This window comes from Talpa europaea (genome assembly GCF_964194135.1).
Source record: "Talpa europaea genome assembly, chromosome: 15".
In the NCBI taxonomy this organism is placed as follows: Eukaryota; Metazoa; Chordata; class Mammalia; order Eulipotyphla; family Talpidae; genus Talpa; species Talpa europaea.
In genome coordinates this window covers 73189318-73207665 of record NC_140083.1, presented here as the reverse complement: position 1 = coordinate 73207665, position 18348 = coordinate 73189318, and the positions used below count along the sequence as shown (strand labels likewise).

Here is an 18348-nt window from a genome sequence, read left to right as displayed (position 1 = left end):
TATCTTCTGACTAATAGAATGTGTCAATATGCAGAGTTGGTTTTCTAATGTTAAAATGGTTTCATCTTTAAAAAAGTGTTTTGTTGATTTTAATAGACACATGGACGACCTTACCATTCTGTAAAGTTGGGTGATTCTTTTTAGAAGGACTTGGAGAGACAGAGTAATGACTGGCTGACTCTTTTCAGTCTCCCTGAAATGACTGTCACACTCAGGACCCTGCCACCTGCTTAAAATTCACAGGCTGGTGCTCCACCTTGCCTCCTCCCTTTCCGTTTGTACCTCTGTTGCCTCAAATCTCAGTTTTACTTCCACCTCCTGTATCTTCCTGCCTCCCCCCCACCCCGCCCCCCATCAATCAGTAGCTATTATAATCATTCCTCACCCTTAAAATACCCTCTTGGGCTAAGGGTTAATTTGCCCTTCTACTCTCTGCCCCCACCCACTTCCTATCATCGCCAACATTTCATATACAATCCGGGGGACTTCCAGAGTGTCTACTCTGGCCCCAGCGGGTCCTGACCAGGGGAAGCCCTGCAGGGTTCTCCGGAACCAGGACAAGGGCCCCGCCGGGTCGAGGCCGTGGTGCCGAGCGGTGACGGCACCTGGGGCAGCGGGTGTGTGAACACGCCGGCGTGTGGCCGTGCAGAACCACCTCCGTCTTCCTCCCAGCTCGGCCTGCCTAGCAAGCAGAGCCCCCGGCCCCTCCAGGCTTCGAGCAGGGTGCAGAGGTCAAACTTCCAGGGCGGGCCCGGCGGTGCTCTGGCCCGGACAAGCCCTGGATGGGGGGTGGGGGGGGCGGGGGCGGATGCAGAAAAAATTTGCACCCGGCTCAGACCCCCTCCCGGGCGGCTCCAAACCTCCCTCCCGCCCCGCGAGGCCGGCCGCTCGCCCTCCCCGGGTCTCGGCGCCCGAGGCCGCGCCCGCAGCCCCCGCCGGGCCGGGCCGGGCCGGGCTCCACGCCTCCGCCCCGCTCACCTCCGGGCTGCAGCGGCCGCCGCGGCCGGGCTGGGCTCCTGGGCGGGCTCCGGGCTCCTCCGACCTGGGGCCGGGCCAGGGCCCCGCACAGGGACGCGCGCCGGGCCGGCCGGGACCCCGGCGGAGCGGGAGGGGTGGGGAATCCCGGGGGATCCCGGGAGGGGAGGGGGTGCCGGCCGGGCCGGGGGTGGGGTCGGGCACCGGAGCTTTCAGTTTGTTCCGCTGTTTGAAATTGGCGCCGGCGGAGCGTTGCGGTCACGTGACGCGGCGCGGCCAATCGGCGCCGGCCCGTGTCTCCGCGTTCCGGGCTCGAACGCGGCCGAGCGGAGCGGCGCGGCGCCCGGGTTCGCGGCCCGGCGGGTAAGGCGGCGGCGGCGCCGGCTCGTGGGGCGGCCCGGGGGGCGCAGGGGGCCCCCGCGGTGCCGGGCGGGCGGGGAGCGCCGGGGCCGGGGGGGGAGCGGCGCTGCCGGGGCGCCCGCCGGCCCGCCCGCCCCCCCGGCCGCCGCCTCAGCCGGGTCTCCCGGCCCCCCAGTCAGCGCGGCTGGACTTCCTCCCTGAGAAGGGACTGAGCCCCAAGTGCTTCCACCCGACGGTCGCTCGGGGCCCCGGCCGTCTAGACCCGGGGTTCTTTGAGGGCAGCAGCGTGTGTGTTTGTTTTTTTTTTTAATATTTATTTATTTATACAAGCACCGGGTACAGTCAGGGCGCGGGAGGGCGAGAGAATTCACCAGAGCCAGAGCGGGGAGCAGAGCAGGCAGAAGGACCGAAGGACACTGCTGAGGGGAGCAGCGGGCGGCAGGGGAGGTCTGCGCGCCATGTGGGACCCTCGCCGGGGCCGGGGATCGAACCGGCGCTGCAGAGGCTGCGGGCAGCTTCACAGCCCAGCGCTCAAGCGCTGCGCCACCAGGGGAGGCTCAGCGTGTGGTTTTGTTCAAGTTCCCCCCCACCCTAAAAGTACCACCCACGCCCCCTAAATCAGCCCTTCCTCTCAGCTCTAGGTCTCTACCCCTCTTCTGCCGCGTGCCCCGCCCCCAGCCCAGCATATGTAAGACAGGGCTTTGTAAGGAAACACGTTTTATTGGGCACCTACTACGTGCCAGGCTCGGGGTGGGCACAAGGATAGAGCCGGGCGAACGGGAGAGGGGACGTGCCAGCGCTTCGTGGAGTCAGATAGGAAACCTGGAGCCTTGTAGCCGGGAAGCGATACAGGAGGTTATGATAACTTGGGGTATCTGCAGTAAGGAGGTCTTGCCCTAGGCGGGGCCAGGAAGGGCTTTTCGGGTGAAAGGCAGCTTAGTCTGAGATTTGATGTCTTTATACAAGAAGGCAGTTGGAGACCTTCAAAGCCAGAGGCATGCGGTTGGCAAAGGCCAGTTGGCTGGAGGAGGCCTGGTGAGTACAAGGGCTGAAGAATGTGTGGGGATTTTGAGTCAGAGACCTGAAGGGAGTGTGGTGTGAGATGAAGCTGGAAGGGGAGCCAGCAGGGCTTTGTCCTTATCCAAAAATCAAAACTTTCCGCGGAAGAGTTTAAGATGGGATTTGCATTTAAAAAGTTCCTCTGCAGGGGGTGTCCCAGTGGATTAAAGTAGACCAGTTAGGCTATGGCTGTACTCCAGGCTGGAATAGTTGGAACTAGAAGGAGGGTGGTGAGAGAAAATAGGGGGGGCCAGAATGAGGGGGAGGGACAGAGAGAGGTAGAATTGGGGTTACTGGAGAGGAATTTAAAATATAACATTGACAGGGCTGGGGCTGGATTGGATGGGGGGTCAGGGGGGGAAATACCAAGGCCCCGCAAGCATGACTGGATGAATGATGATCCCCTTCCCTGAGCTAGGGCCCTGGAGGAGAATCGCTTTTGTGGATAGGATGCGGGAGACTGATCATGAAATCATCTTATAACATGTTGCGGTTGAGGTGCCTGTGAGACATCTAGTTGCTGTCAGTAGGCAGCGGGATCTGATCCTATATGCAAAGAAGGCATCTGAGAAATTTGAGCTAAGAGACCTGAAGGGCTTGTGTGAGCTGAAGCTGGAAGTGTGTGGAGAATTCTAAGCTGATTATATAAATACTTGAGTATTTCTATTTAAGTGTTTTGAAGTGGCTGTTGAGGCTGAACAGATGATTACTGGTCAGGTTGTCTAGCGAGCGGGAAGGCCCCAAAGCATAAGCAGAGGGAAAGGCCTTAGGTAGCTAAGGGGGTGGAGCTCTAATTACAGCAGGATGGCTGATGACTATCCTGTCTCAGCTAGTTAGATGGCTGCTGCCCTCTAACTAGGTCCCCTGCTTCCTTTTCCACTCCCACCCCCATCCCTAGTCGTCTACAAAGTGCTTATTTATACTTTTGAAAGTATAGATCAGATTCTGTCACCTGTCCAGAACAGCTTCCTTGGTCACACTAAGAATAATTCAATTCAGAACCTAACCTGTAGAGTCTGGTCACATGGACTGGTTCATCTAGCATTCTCCAATTAGCCACGCTGACTTTACTGTTTCCTGAATGAGTCATATTCCTACCTCATGGTCTTTGCACTTAAAATCCTCTCAGCCTGGACTGTTCTTTGCTTTGTTTGCTGTTCTCTTTCTTCACTCAGGTCTTTGCTCAAATATCACGTCTTCAGCCAGACCTCCACTGACAAGCCTGTGTAAAATAGCACTCGGTCAACTCAACCACTGGTCCTGTTTGTTTTTTTTAAAGATTTATTTATGTGTACAAGAACTGGGGTGTAGGTCAGAGGTGTGGGGTGTGTGTGTGTGTAAGGGGATTCACCAGACACAGTCGGGAGCAGAACAGGTGCATCTATAGAAATATACTGCTGAGAGGAACAGAGGAGGGACAAGAGAGGTCTGCTGTGCCACGTGAGTTAGCTCCCTGGTTAGGGATCAAACTCATGTTGTAGTGTCTGGCGATAGCTTGATAGTGCTGAGACTTTAACCCCTGAGCCACCAGGGAGGGCCTGGTCCTGTTTGATTTTTCTTAGTACTTCTCATCACTCACCACTTGGAGGTAAGAGCTGTTTAGTTTTGTTCTCTGGTGTGGATTTGCAGCACCCGGGCCAGTGCCTACCACACACTACGCATGCAGTAACTATTGAATGAATGAATGAATGAATGAATGAACAAACACATAGATGTATCTGTTATCTGCTCTCCCTAAAATGTTGGTTCCTTGAGGCTAGAGACTTTACCTTTTTTTTTTTTAACCAGTATCTCCACTGCCTAGTGACCTTAAGTCAGCGTATATTACTTTTCACTTGTTGACAGAATAAATCATGAATGTAGACTGGAACCTCTCTGCCCCTTTGAGTGACTTCTCACTATGCTCAGCTGCACGCCCATTTGCCTCTCTGCCTGTTGCATGCAAACATCTTTCCCACCATTCCATTGATGAAGCTCTGATTAAATCTGATTAACAGATTCAGTGAACATTTTGCCAGACTTTTTATCACTTTGTGGGTTCTCATGGTCCTGCCTCTATCTTTAGCCTCCTGTCACCACTGACATAGCCAAGGTCCAGGCCTCATTGTTTCTCACTAGGTAACACACTAAGCGCCTAACTGTACCCCCTACTTCCAGGATACTTAATCTCTCCTTTATAGCTGTTCCCAGGACAATGTGTCTAAAAGACAAAAACAACCAAAAAGCCAATTAGGACATTTATGGGACAATTGAAAATTTGAACATGGGATAGTTGATGATATTAGGGAACTAATAGCTATAAATATCAATGCATATAAATGTATATTATATAAATATGTAAATATAATATATAAACTTATATATTAGTTGTGCTGGTGGGGATGATATACTAGCTGGGAACATCATATTTTCTTAAAAATAATACGGAGTAGGGGGCCTTCCTGGTGGTGCAGGGGTTAAAATCTCAGTGCTTTCAAGCTATTGCCAGCCACTGCGACATGAGTTTGATCCCCAGCCAGGGAGCTGACCCACATGGCACAGCAGGCCTCTCCTGAGGACTCTCCTAGTGCTCCCCTCAGCAGTGTATTTCAGTAGATCTGCCTGTTCTGCTCCCCCACTCTGTCTCAGGTGAATCCTCTCACCCCACACACCTCTGGCCAGTTCTTGTATGCATAAATAAAATAAAAATCTTTAAAGAAAAATACAGAATAGAGGAGTGAATGTGATGTAGTTGTCAGGATTGGCCATGGGTGATGGTGTTTGCCTGAGCGATGGGTACTCTGAGGTTCAATCTACTATTCAGTCTGCTTTTGTATTTTGTTCAAACTTGTCAGGAGGTAAGAAATTTTTAAAAACCCAAGTGTGATCATATCCTTCTGCTGGGTAATCTTCAGTGACTATTGAAGCTCAAGTCCAAACTAACATGGCACACCCAGTTCTGACACCAGGTCCAGCCTCATTTCTTGCCATTCATCTTTTCATATCCTGAGTCCAGCGACATGGCATCTGTGAGTCTTCCTGTCTGTGTGCCTTTGTGTGTGCTGCTCCCCAGCCTGGAGCATGCTTTGCTTTCACCGTCCTAGCCCTCGGTCAGCCTCTCGGGAAACCTCTGCTGGGTGAATGAAAGCATTCTTCTCACTATTGTTACTGTCTCCCTCTAGGAACCTTTCAATTCTTTGAAGACAGGGACGGTCTGATCTTTGTGTCCTATAGGTGTTTGACAATAAATGGTTATTCATCTTTAAATTCCTAACACCCAGCATGGTGCTTAACATGTGCTTGATAAATGTTAACTGAATGAAAGTTGTTGAGTGTGAACTATTGTACTTTTCCTCAGTGGTACAGGAAGCCATGTTCTCCACCACTTTGTGGGCAGAGGTCGTAGTTTATAGAATGACAGTTTAAGGAAACATGGGGAAATTGTAGGAATTATTTGATCCCAGCTTTTGTCTTTTCTGCAGGCATGGGTTGGAACTGGAGCCTCTCCCCCAGTCTCACTACATCCAGCACCATGTGGCTACTAATTGGTCTTCATTCGCCTATTGATGCCTCCCAGAAAAAAACGACGTCGAAGTGCCCAGAAAGCCCAGTTGCTATTCCATCAACCACCACTGGAGGGCCCCAAACACCACTCTAGAGCGCCACTGCGTCCCATCACCCACACCAGACGGGTACCCAGCAAGCCCATTGACCACAGCACCATCACCTCCTGGGTAGGCAGGCCATGGCGTTCTTACTTTTACTTCTGCTCTGTCAGCCTTACCAGACTACTGCCTCTTCTGCCCCTGCACCAGGGCCTCCAAAGAATAGGAAGATTCATGGGACAAGAAGGCAGTGCACTCCTTCTGTTGTCAGCCATCTTCTCTGGATTTTTGTTTGTTTCCTTTTTTTTCTTTTTGGTATATTTTCCAAATTCAACTGAGGCATTGAACATTCCTCTGAAATAATTTGGTATAAAAGTTTCATGGCCCTGTGGATGGAAAAGAAAGCCAGACGGAGGGTAGAATAAGTAAAATATGAGATTGTTCCCTGAGCGTCATGTGAGAGGGAGTTTTTAGCGAGGTACTCTCTTCACCATGTAATGGAGCGAACCTTGAAAAATATCCTACAGAAACAGCACATGTTATATCGACTGTTTAAAAGCCCTGGGTGGGCCTCCCTCGTGGCACAGCAGTTGAGCGCTGGGTTGCGAAGCTGCCCGCAGTCTCTGCAGCGCCGGTTCGTTCCCCGGCTGCTCCCCGGCCATCGGAGGAAGGTCCCACATGGCGCGCAGACCTCTCCTGCCGCCTGCTGCTCCCCTCAGCAGTGTACTACGGTCCTTCTGCCTGCTCTGCTCCCCACTCTGGCTCTGGTGAATTCTCTCCCCCTCCCGCGCTTCTGACTGTACCCAGTGCTTGTATAAATAAATAAATAAATAAACAAAATCTTAAAAAAAAAAAAGCCCTGGGAAGAGAATATAGCTATTGTATGTCAGGAAAGTAGATAGCAAATGGGCCAGGGCCAGGTAAAAATATAAAGCTGGCATAAAAGTGCTTAATAATATGACTTGTGCAGGATTGCTTGTGAAGAACCTTAGTAATGCTTTAGGACTGGTGAGGAAACTTTAATGTGAGAATCCTATGGATGATGAAGAGGAATGACCATTTATTGAGAACTCCTTATGGATCAGGCCCTAGGCGAGTTACTTTTCATACCAGGTCTCACTGCCTATTCTTGTAGTTAGCCATTCATTATTTACTGGGGGCCACCTTTGTGCTGGGCATTCTGCTAGGTGTTGGGGTTAGTGTGAAAGAATAACTTGTGCAAACTCATGCGTCCCATTAGGTGACTATTTGTGTTTCATGCGTGCTACTGAGTGGGCTCCCATTTTGGATTCTGGTCATTGGATGTAGTTTCCTTTCTCAAGTTTATTCTTGGTTCTCTTACCTTTTAGGTATCGCCTCAATTTGATACAACAGAAAGCTGGTTCCCAACCTACCGGAAACCTCTTCGCCGAGACCAGGCAAGACATTCAAGTCGAAAATCTACCACCTCCAAGTTCCCCCATCTAACTTTTGAGACACCACAGTCTTCCAGTTCAGCCTCAATTGAGATCCCTTCAATCAGGGAGTGCCCAGCTCAACCAGAACAGGACGTTTCTGGAGGGCCCCTGGTTCCAATGCTCAGTCCCCAAAGCTGTGGGGAACTGTCAGTACATGCACTTCAAAGCTTACCTTATGTGTTCATCCCACCTGATATCCAGACCCCAGAGTCATCTGTGAAGGAAGGGCCCACTCCCTCAGATCTGAGGGGGAAGAGCCTTCCAAGAGGCTCCCTTTACACTAGTACTCCCAAGACCCCACAGCCTGTGCCTGTTCTGGCTGAAGACACTCCAGAGGACAAGTATGGGATAAAGGTCACGTGGAGGCGACGGCAGCACTTGTTAACTTATCTCCAGGAGACAGGGAAGCTGAGTAAAAGCCAGTTCCTTGTGAAAAGCTGACTGAATTTTTCAGACATTAGCCTTCCTCCTCAGCAGTCGCAAGAAATGGATGGCTGGTTTTCATAACGTTGCTATGTCACTTTTGTGGCTCACAGGAGAATACATCAGTAGAATAAAATGAACATAACACTAATAATATCAATAGAAAAAAGATATTTTAACTAGAGCCCTGGAGTTACAGGAAATTGAATTCCCGGATTTGCTTTTTAAAATATCTTGTTTTATTATCGCTTCTCAGCCTTTTGGCTAAGATCAAGTGTAAAATATCTCGTATTATAAACAGTTCTTAGTGTCATAAACAGTTTACTTTATATTTTTCTAATATTAACTGTTTAAAACTTTAAAGTATCTTTTAGTAACTGTTTAAAATGTATGTAAATAAATGTGTACAGAATGTTTTTAGAGAACCCTGCCTCTGTTAGTCCACACAAGCTTTCTTATTTCCTTCACCACTAATCCCTTAGCCCCCTCATACAGACTAATTCATTGGTACATTTTTGAATGCCGACTCTGTGGGAGCTACCTCCATGACATGATGGGCAGAAAAAGATCAAAGCACACTGACTTTATAGTTAAGCTGCCCGGGCTCATCTGCTGAAGGGCGCCGTGAAGCAAGGGCAGCTAGCTTTGTTTTATTGAATACATCAGGGTCAGGGGAGGTATGTTACTTAGATTTGCTGGTTTTTATTTTTTTGTTGCCAACCAAAGGAGCTAGTCAAATACTAACGAGGGTGGGAAAATGATTCTTTCATAAATGTCTAAAGTGTATGCCAATAAATGTGGATAGTTTTCAGAGAACGCTACTTCTTATTGTGATTAATGCAGGACTGCCAGGTCAACAGTGTCCCCATCGCCCTTTTGCCCAAGCAAAGAGCATCTCAGGTGTCAGCGGTCCAGCCTGGGCTAGACAACCAGGGATTGATTGCTCTGTTTAGTTTACAACTGGAGGTTTATTTTACAAGTAGATAATGAGCCATGCTCAGGGTCACACGGAGGGCTGGATAGGAGGTGCTCTGCTCTTCTGGAAACTCAAACTAATGTGCCAACAGCTTGGACCTCCAGATGCTGTAAACTGAAATCAACATGCAGTAACTTGTCAGGGTGTCTGAAGGGACTTGCAACGCTGTATATAAGTTGATAATAATGAGAGAGAAAACGATGGTTGGGGGATAAGGCTTTTATCGGATAAGAGTAGCCATTTAAACAGCAGTTCTCCTACGGGATATGGATGTTTGAAGACAATCCACAGGCTGCAGAGAGAGACAGATGGAAAAGATTCCTAGGAGAGTCCCGAGAGCAGGGTAGGAATGCTCTAAAAGCTTGGGCTGGAGCAGGACGTGCAGGACTTTCGTGGCTGGGGTGTCAGACCAGCAAACTATGCAAGATGCCTTAGACGAGGAATGGCTGCCGGGCGTGTCAAGCGTGGTCCTGGGAAGGCTGGAGTCAGCAGGGGCCGCAGGGCAGGGGTGCGGCCGCAGGTCTGTGAGTCCCAACATCCCAGAAGCTGGGAGCTCTCCGGGTGGTCTCTGGGTACAAACGCAAGGGCGGCGGGGAGGCCGCTCCCCGAGTGACAGTGAGTGGGTGGCTGGGCATTGCAGCGGGAGCCAACACGTCCTTCCGCCCTCAGCCCCTTCCAGGCTCGGCGCTCCCAGGACCCAAGGCCGGCGCGTCCGCCCCGCGCCCGGCGCAGGCGCCGTCCGCCCCCCGCGCCCCCGCCCCTTGGAAACCCCGCACGCCGGGCGGCGGCCGCAGCCAATGGCAGGGGAGCGGCGCGCGCGCGGGCCAATCGCTGGCGGCAACAGTGCGGGGTGCGGTTGCCAGGGGGCGGGGCCCGGTCGCCAGCCAGGCGTGCCACCCTAGCAGCGGCGTCCCGGGGCTGGCTGCGCTGCCGGCTTCCGAGCGGCGGGGATGGAGACGTCGCGCTGCCGGCTCGCTCCCCGCGGGGACAGGTCAGGGAGGGGGTGGCCGAGCCCCCCTAGAGCGGCGCGGAGGGGCGCAGGGAGCCCGTGGGGTGGGGCCCGGGGGCTCTGCGGGGCGCGGGCGGGGGCTCGGGGGCGTGCGGGCGGGACTGAGGGGCTGCAGGCTCCGAGCCCCCTCCCCGCCCGGCGGGGCAGCGTCTGCTCTTCTCCGGGGAGCCGCGGGGGGCAGCGACGCTGCAGCTCTTGCACCGGGGCCGGGACTTGGTGTTCGGGTCCCCGCTTGGGAAACTTGGGGGTGTCCTTCCTTAGGAGCTCGCCTTGCCCTCTGCGGGCCTCGCTCTCTCCGAGCGCGCCGGCCCGGGGCCTCAAGCGCTGCCTTAGGTGTCAGCGCTGAGGCTGGGTAAAGTCTTTCCTCCGGGGGTCGGGGCACCAGGTTGTGGGTGATTATTTAGTAATTTGCGCAAACGCCGGTGCTTTTGGCAGGGAGTGCAGGAATCTGGAGCCCGAGTCCGGTGCTGAAAAGGCAGACCTGTTTCCCCTCTCTCTGCTCCGTAAGACGATCACTGCTGCAGGACTGAGTTGTTTGCAATGTGCCATCGGCTTGTGATTTTCTTTCTCTGCGATGCCCCCTTTTTTCCTGCCTCCGCCAGAGGGAGAGCCGGGGAAATAAACCGGCCCTAAATCTCAGCCTGTTAATTTCTTGTAAGCGAGGCTAACGAAAAGTTAATGGGGAGCAGGGTAATGTCATTAGCTTGAAACTTGGGCTTTGTCTGATGATTTGAATAATTCACATCAACTGCATTCCTTGTTTTTTTTTTTTTTTATTCCATTACCTTGGCAATGAAAAATTTGGTAAGGGTTCGTCTGCTGTTCAGATTAGTGGATATTTAAACAAGGTTAAGCCATTAAAATGGTCACTAAAGAGGCCCTGGGGTAGAGAACACCGATTTTCCTCTTTCAGCAAGTTTTATGTCTGTGAGAACTGCGCTACGGGAGAGTTGTTCCTTGCTCTTTTTTTTTTTTTTTTTTTCTTTTCTTCAGACCCAGAGAAGTGTAATTTACGAGGTTACATAGGGAAGTGGTAGGAGGTAAAAGTTAAAATTTAGCGTATTTGATGAATTCGGATGGTACTTGTGAGCGCTAATCTTCACTGAATGCATGTTAGACAGTAAATTTCATGGTGCCAGATGTTTGATATGACTCATGATTTTGGGGGGGAAATAAAGGAATTGTCTTTGAAATTGGGATTAGGAGGCAAAAACAGTTTTTCATTTATTGGTCCTGATGTTTAGAGGGATAACATAAAAGTTTCCCCTCATTTTCTTTCCAAAGAAACCAGCTCTTTAATTTTAAACTTGACATCAAAGCAAAATGTGAGTCACCAAATGTTTCTCCTGCCTTTGGTAATGTTTAGTGCAGCTTCTATCTCTGTTTAACTCATTTATTGCTGAGAGGAAGTGAAATGTTTCTCTTGCATTTTTAACTTCGGGTTGTGTGTTTACTGTTTTCTATAAAATACATTGATAGATTTTTTTAATATGAATACCTTTAAATGGGAAGGATATCATCTAACCTCAAAGTTTCCAGTGACTTTTTCTTTTTTTTAATGATGTGCCTGTTTTACCATGAGGCCAATTGATTTTCAACAATGTAGAAAATTTATTAACAAGTCAACTTCAAATATTTTTCCTTTATCTGAAATATTAAGTGAAAATTGGAGAAGGACTTTGAAAGAGGACTCTTAGGACCTTTGCTGAGGCTAGACATTTTTTATGCTCCATTCCCTGGAGATGGCAGTGCTTGGTTAAGTGCAAGAACTTGAGCCTTTTTTTTTTTAATTTTTCATTTCAAAGATTTATTTATTTATGCATACAATAGCTGGGGTACAGGCGGGAGGTGTGGGAGGTGAGAGGATTCCCCAGAGACAGAGCGGGGAGCAGAACAGGCAGACTAACTGAAATACACTGCTGAGGGGAGCAGTGGGCGAGACAGGAGAGGTGTGCTGCACCTTGTGGGTAGCTCCCTGGTCATCTGGGGATGGAACTTGTGCTGCAGAGGCTGCGGATAGCTTCACAGTGTTGTGCTTAACCCCTTGCGCCACCAGGGAGGCCCTAGAACTTGAGCCTTTTGTTCCTGTTAGAGAATAGAAGATGTGATGAGAGAGACTTGGATGGGGTGATGTGACTTTGTGACCCAGGGTTGACATAGAAAGCCTTGGCCTATGTTTTGTCCATAAGCCACAATTTCTCTTTAGAAATATGAACAGTCGCAGTGGCTGTGGGTTATGGCTTCCTGGCCTGACATAATTATGTGTCTTGTTATCTTCTCTCATGTTCTCTTTTTAAAATGTTTCATCAGATCATTAATTGTTGGCAAACAGATTTACCCAGTGCTTAAAAATAACGAATCCCTAGCTACAGTGGACATCTGACATGCATGTATTTCTCCAAATGTGAAGGTCTAGCTACATACAGTCCTAGAAAGCAAAGAATAAGCCCCCTAACAAATCTCCTTTTTTCCAAGATCCTTGGGTCATTTTAATGTCTGGCGTCTCTTATTCTTCCCCTGCTGTTGCTCCTGCATTTGTGCCCGTTGAAAGATAAAATTAACAGTTTTTACCAAGGGGAAAAGTATGCTTGAATTACTTAGGAGTTGGAACTGCCTCTTGCCTCTCTGTATTTGATCATTTTGGACTGGAAGGGGCCCTTGGTTATTTCTTTAGTTCTCCCATTCAAGACAAATTCCACAGTGGAATTGTTATGACTTCTTTCAAAGTAGAAATTTCCTGTAGTCTGCTTTTGCTTGATTTCCTGTCAATTCTCTAGCAATAAGTTCTTTGTACTACTAAAGCTGTTCTGCCTCATCAGACACCCTGACTCTTAGCAATTAGGAATGCTGCAGAATTTTCCTGGCCTGATTACAAGCTTGAATCCCATTATGCCATAGAGGAGGGAAACTAACTATCCCCAGGTTGATCTATGGGCTGTCTCTGTTAACTCTGCTTGGCATAAGTCTTGGTAATGAGAATTGTCATCTCTGTCCCTTTGCCTTGGAGCTTCTATGGAAACATTAACGATCAGCTTTGTGTCTTACGAGTCACCAGCACCCCTGCAAGGCCACCATTCTGAAAAGAATTATTGTAATATTTTTATCACTTATAAGAGGGCATTTGCTATTTTACCACATAGCATTATGTGAAGTGGGAAACACTGGAAGCTTCTAGTAGGTTTCTAAGTTCTAGTTCCAGTTTTTTTCACCATCTAGCAGTGTCTCAGCAGCTCATTAACTTCTTTGACTCAAGTGTTTTCCTTCGGAAAATGAGGATTTCCTTGTGTTCCCTCAGTGATTGATAGCAAATTGATTAACAAGTACATATGTTTGTAAATTGCACATGGCTCAAATTTCAAAAGGTACAGACTGATACTCAATAAAAAGATACATCTTCTTTTCTCATAGTTTTTGTGTCACCTTTCTGTTCATACATTGGTAGGTTTCTTAGGGGAACTTCCAAAGATATTCTGTGTTAAATAATCTCTCAATATTCCTTTCCCATTCTTAAAATTTGATGATTTTAAGTTTCAGGGTAGAATATGGCAATCTCAAATCTGATACCTTATCAGATTTCTACTTTATCATGGGCAAAATGTATCTTTAGCATAAGACCTATGGTTACTGCAAGTTTCCTTGGTTATTATTAATGTATAGAAAATAAGGCTGTAAGAAGAAAACAAGAACTATTTTTCAGACAGACTTCCTGAAGGATAGATTATTAGTATTTAAGTTTGTAGGAAGAAACTTCAGTAAACCTATAGTTTGCCTTTGATTGTAGGTTTTAGTGTGAAACTATTTTAATGGTGGATTGGCTTGTTTCCTTATTGAAATAGTGTCATTTTGTCAGTGATTTGCTGTGTGACATAAACTAGAGGCAAATTCAGTTTTGAGTGAATAAAGTTTTTTTTAAAAATAAATTTATGTATTTTTATAAAGATTTATTTATTTATGCATACAAGAGCTGGGGTACAGGCCAGAGGTGCAGGAGGTGAGAGGATTCACCAGAGACAGAGTGGGGAAAAGAACAGGCAGATTGACTGAAATACACTGCTGAGGGGAGCAGCCGGCGAGATAGGAGAGATCTGCTGAGCCATGTGGGTTGCCCCCTGGCAGGCTGGGGATCGAACTCGTGCTGCAGTGGCTGCAGCTAGCTTCACAGGTTGCGTCTTAACCCTGTGCGCCACCAGGGAGGCCCTATTTATGTATTTTAATTGAAGTAACATTAGGATCTCCCCCTATCAGATTGAGAACAATTCTTAAGATACCTTTTTTTTTTTTTAAAGGGAAGATCTGACTGACACTAATTTATAAATAATAATACATTTATAAATAATAATAAAACAAAAAAGGGGGAGACCTGTCAAGAAAAAATGATCAGTAATGCTGCTTACATTTGTGTGCCTTTGCAGAGTTCATCGGGCTTTCACATACATGATCTATTTTAAACTCCTTACCTCTGATAAAGCAGAGAGGGCGTCTTCTTCATGTTCTACATGGAGAAATGAAGCCTTAACTCAGGGATACGGAATACCTAAGGGTAACATGACAAGTAATTGAGGTAGTCAAAATAAAATCCAGCATTTGAGCTCTTGTCTCCTCTTTTCTTTTTCTCACCCACTGTCAGGACATCTATTTCCGATGTTCCAGGCGCCATTTGCCCCTTTTGTGCTTATAACTGATAACACTGACACTGGTTACACTTGGATTCTTTTTGGATCAAGCAGTTGAAGAAATCAAGACATTTTAGTAAAGTTCAAATGAGAATGCATTTCTTCCGGTGGGAAGGGAGCAGAAATATTTATCTGGTATCGTTAGGCAAAAGAATATACTTTTGGGGCCTCCCTGGTGGTGCAAGAGGTTAAGCACCGCACTATGAAGCAATCTGCGGCCTCTGCAGCACAAGTTCAGTCCCAGGCCGGCCAGGGAGCAACCCACATGGGGCAGCAGATCTCTCCTGTCTCGCAGACTGCTCCCCTCAGCAGTGTATTTCAGTCAGTCTGCCTGTTCTGTTCCCGGCTCTGTCTCTGGTGAATCTTCTCACCCTCCCACACATCTGGCCTGTACCCCAGCTCTTGTATGCATAAATAAATAAATCTTAAAAAAAAAAAGAATATACTTTCATCTTTACACCAGAAGGAGAAGGGAAATAAGTCCCATTCCTGAAGAGAGAAAATGCAACTCCTGAGTCAGGGAGAATCAGGCCGAAGGTAGAGTGAACTTTGAATTTGAGTAATGCCCCTTTTTAAGTCTATAAAGAAGAGAGTCTTTCATTTCTGGATCAAACCAGACATTTTAAATAACTGTTTTGTTCACTGAAAAGAATGGTTTTTGCATTTGCTGTGTGGGGCTTGCAAAATAGAGGGGGTTCACACTAAAGTAATTTTCCTTGTGGCTTTCTTTGGGGCCAAATGAGTGATCAAATCAGTGGCCAACTTTTCCTTCTCATTGCTGCTGTCTCCCCAAGCAATTCTCCTTCTCTGATTGTGTCTCTACTGAATGGGCCTCATAGGAAATGGATTTTCATTCTCCAGCTTCAATTAATTAGCTCCAGATTGTGGCAGTCATTCAATTCGAAGACAGCCAAGCCAAGGATACTAGCGTTCTCCTCAGATGAGAAAGGATAGACTTCCACGGAATCTTTTCTGGGAGTTCTCATTTGATGTATATGTGCCCTGTTCTAGTCAGATGTGTTCTTGGTATGGCAGTAGAAGCTAAAATAGTGCCTTTCGGGCCTCCCCGGTGGCACAGTGGTTGAGCGCTGTGTTGCGAAGCTGCCCGCAGCCTCTGCAGCGCTGGTTCGATTCCCGGCTGCTCCCCGGCCGCTGGAGGAGGGTCCCACACGGCGTGCAGACCTCTCCTGCCGCCCGCTGCTCCCCTCAGCAGTGTACTTTGGTCCTTCTGCCTGCTCTGCTCCCCGCTCTGGCTCTGGTGAATTCTCTCACCCTCCTGCGCTTCTGACTGTACCCAGTGCATGTATAAAACAAACAAACAAATAAAAAAAAAAATGCCTCTATAAACCTTTAAAAAAAAAAAAAAGAAATCCATTCACTGGCTTAGAAAATCTGGTAAACCTAAAAATATCAGCTGGACTGGCATTTTAACTGAAAAGATTCTTGGCAAACATGTTGACATACCCTAATAATAAAATTCCAGACTCGGCTGCCCAATAAATACATGTGGTCGTTCATGCATGCTAGGGGAGGGGGCATGCAGAGCGGGAAGCCCATGCTGAGAGTGGGGGGTGCATGTAGAGGGAGGGGTTTGAGGCTGGTGATTGAATTCTGTCTTTCAGTGGGAAGCCATGTGGCCTTGAGCAAATAGTTTGATCTCTGAAAATGGGATTCTAGATTTATCATGAGATTTAGATGAGGCTGTGTTTAAGTTTCTAGCACACAGTATATAGTTGTTCCCTAAGTGGAACTGTACTACACTGGCAACTGGATAACATATGAACACTTTCAATATCAATAAAAATTCAAAATTTTGAGGATTGATTTAATACAAGGAAAATTCTAAGAAAGATCTAGGTTTCCACTAATAGAAAGGCTACAAAGTTTTTAAAAGGTGAAATTCTGGGCCTCCTTGGTGGCCTAAAGGTTATGTCTCAGTGATATCACCACTGTACCCTGAGTTCGATCCCCAGCCACGGAACTAACCCACATGGCATAGCAGACCTCCCTGTCTTGCTAGCTTCTCCCCTTAATGTATTTCAGTAGATCTGCCTGTTCTGCTCCCCACTCTGTTTCTGGTGCATCCTTTCACCCTCTGCAACTCTGGCCTACACCCTAGTTCTTTTGTGGAAAAATTATAAAAAAATAAAAGAGGTGAAATGCTTAAAGGCTTGTCAGAGAAGACAAGATTAAGGTAATATATTTGAGTATTAAAATGGTCACCAGAGAGAAAAGATTCATGCAATAGTAGCTTTGCTTTTATTGAGTGCTTACTATGGGCTGTCTTATTTAATCCTCACAATACTCTTATAGATTAAGGTTCACATTAACATTATACATTATTTTTGTGCTCATTTTGTAGACCAGGAAACACGAGGCTCTGTGAGGTTATGTTGTGTTGGAAACTGCTCTAACTGCACACCCGTGCTTGTCTAAATGGGGTGTCCAGTCCCTTAGTTTGAGTTGCTGTATGCCAAGCCAGGGGTCGGCAAACCGTTTCTATAAAGAGCCAGATGCTAAATATTTTAGGTTTTGCAGGCCGTAACGGTCTCAGTCCAGAAGACTCAGCTTTGCTGTGCAAGCCAGGGAGGATGTCCATTGGGGACTGAGCCACAAATGAATAAACATGACTGTTTCATGATTTATAAACAGAATTTTGCAGCTCACATAACATTTACATGTCACAGAATATTAGTCTTCTCATTGTTTTAGCCTTTTAAAAATGTAAAAACAGCTATTCTTGGCTCACAGGCAATACAGAAATAAGCAGTGCGCCAAGTTGGACCCGGACTGTCATTCCCTATACTAAGTCACACTATAAGAAGATTTCCTCCTGGAAAGTCACACTCATATATATTATTATAAGGGCAGTCGGGGGGGGGGGGTGTCATATTAAAATAGAACCAGCTACATTATTGAGTAGAATGCACTAATTTGCACTATTTTTCAAGATAAAACTTTAGGCTCCAAGGATATATTGTTCTATGGGTGGCCTCTCTTACTTTAATTTTGGGGGTGACGTTTTTGCCCTTCATAGGAGCACATGTTCCACTCTTGGTGGTCTTTTTGCTGTGGCTGCCTCCCTCTGTCTCCTCAGTTTCCTCTGGAGCAGGAAATCCTTCCTTCATCAAGGAGTGCCACTTAGATGAAACTATTGCTGCACTAAGCCATTTACTAACCAGTGCACCAGTGATAGGTGATCAGGTACAAAATCAGAATTTAAAGACTACTTGCCCATAATTTATTTATTTATTTTTCAAAAGATTTATTTATTTATTTATACAAGCACTGGGTACAGTCAGAAGCACAGGAGGGTGAGAGAATTCACCAGAGCCAGAGCGGGGAGCAGAGCAGGCAGAAGGACCAAAGTACACTGCTGAGGGGAGCAGCGGGCGGCAGGAGAGGTCTGCGCGCCATGCGGGACCCTCCTCCGGTGGCCGGGGAGCAGCCGGGGATCGAACTGGCGCCGCAGAGGCCGCGGGCAGGTTCGCAACCCAGCGCTCAACCACTGCGCCACCGGGGAGGCCCTTTTCTTCTATTCTTGACTCCTAGCCCAAGCCAGTAACCAATCTATTTTCTGCCTCTTTGGATTAGTCTATTCTGGACATTGCTTATGAATAGAATTATACTATAAGTGATGCTCTGTGATTGGCTTCTTTGACTGAAAATGTTCTTGAGGTCCATTAATGCATATGTTGCACTGATGTTGCATATATTCCTTTTAGTTGCTGAATAGTATTCTCTTGTGGGGTTCTACCAGATTTTATTGATTCATTTATTAATTGATGGACATTTGCTTTGTTTTCAGTCTTTGGCTCTTATGAATAATGAT

At 47.6% G+C, this 18348-nt stretch overlaps 2 protein-coding genes across 4 annotated transcripts in view; both read left to right on the top strand.

Moving 5' to 3' along the window:
- Positions 1-5939: 5939 nt before the first annotated feature.
- RHNO1 (RAD9-HUS1-RAD1 interacting nuclear orphan 1) lies at positions 5940-7947 on the top strand (the record flags this gene model as incomplete). Of its 2 annotated transcripts, none has more annotated exons than XM_084255665.1 (2): positions 5940-6065; positions 7328-7947. In XM_084255665.1, 2 exons carry the CDS (start codon positions 5940-5942, stop codon positions 7874-7876), a joined length of 675 nt encoding a protein of 224 aa, XP_084111791.1. In that variant the 3' UTR covers positions 7877-7947. The 2 variants fall into 2 exon arrangements, with proteins under 2 accessions (XP_084111791.1, XP_084111790.1); XM_084255664.1 differs by having other exon boundaries at positions 5940-6107.
- Positions 7948-9784: 1837 nt separating this feature from the next.
- TULP3 (TUB like protein 3) overlaps positions 9785-18348 on the top strand; it is a gene marked incomplete at both ends in the record, with an annotated part of 49638 nt that continues 41074 nt past the window's right edge. The window contains one exon of one of the 2 annotated variants that reach the window (XM_084255512.1): positions 9785-9825. In XM_084255512.1, the coding sequence (XP_084111638.1) occupies positions 9785-9825 (41 nt within the window). Of the gene's footprint in view, positions 9838-18348 lie in introns of both variants that reach the window. The other variant, XM_084255511.1, reaches the window with a different exon arrangement.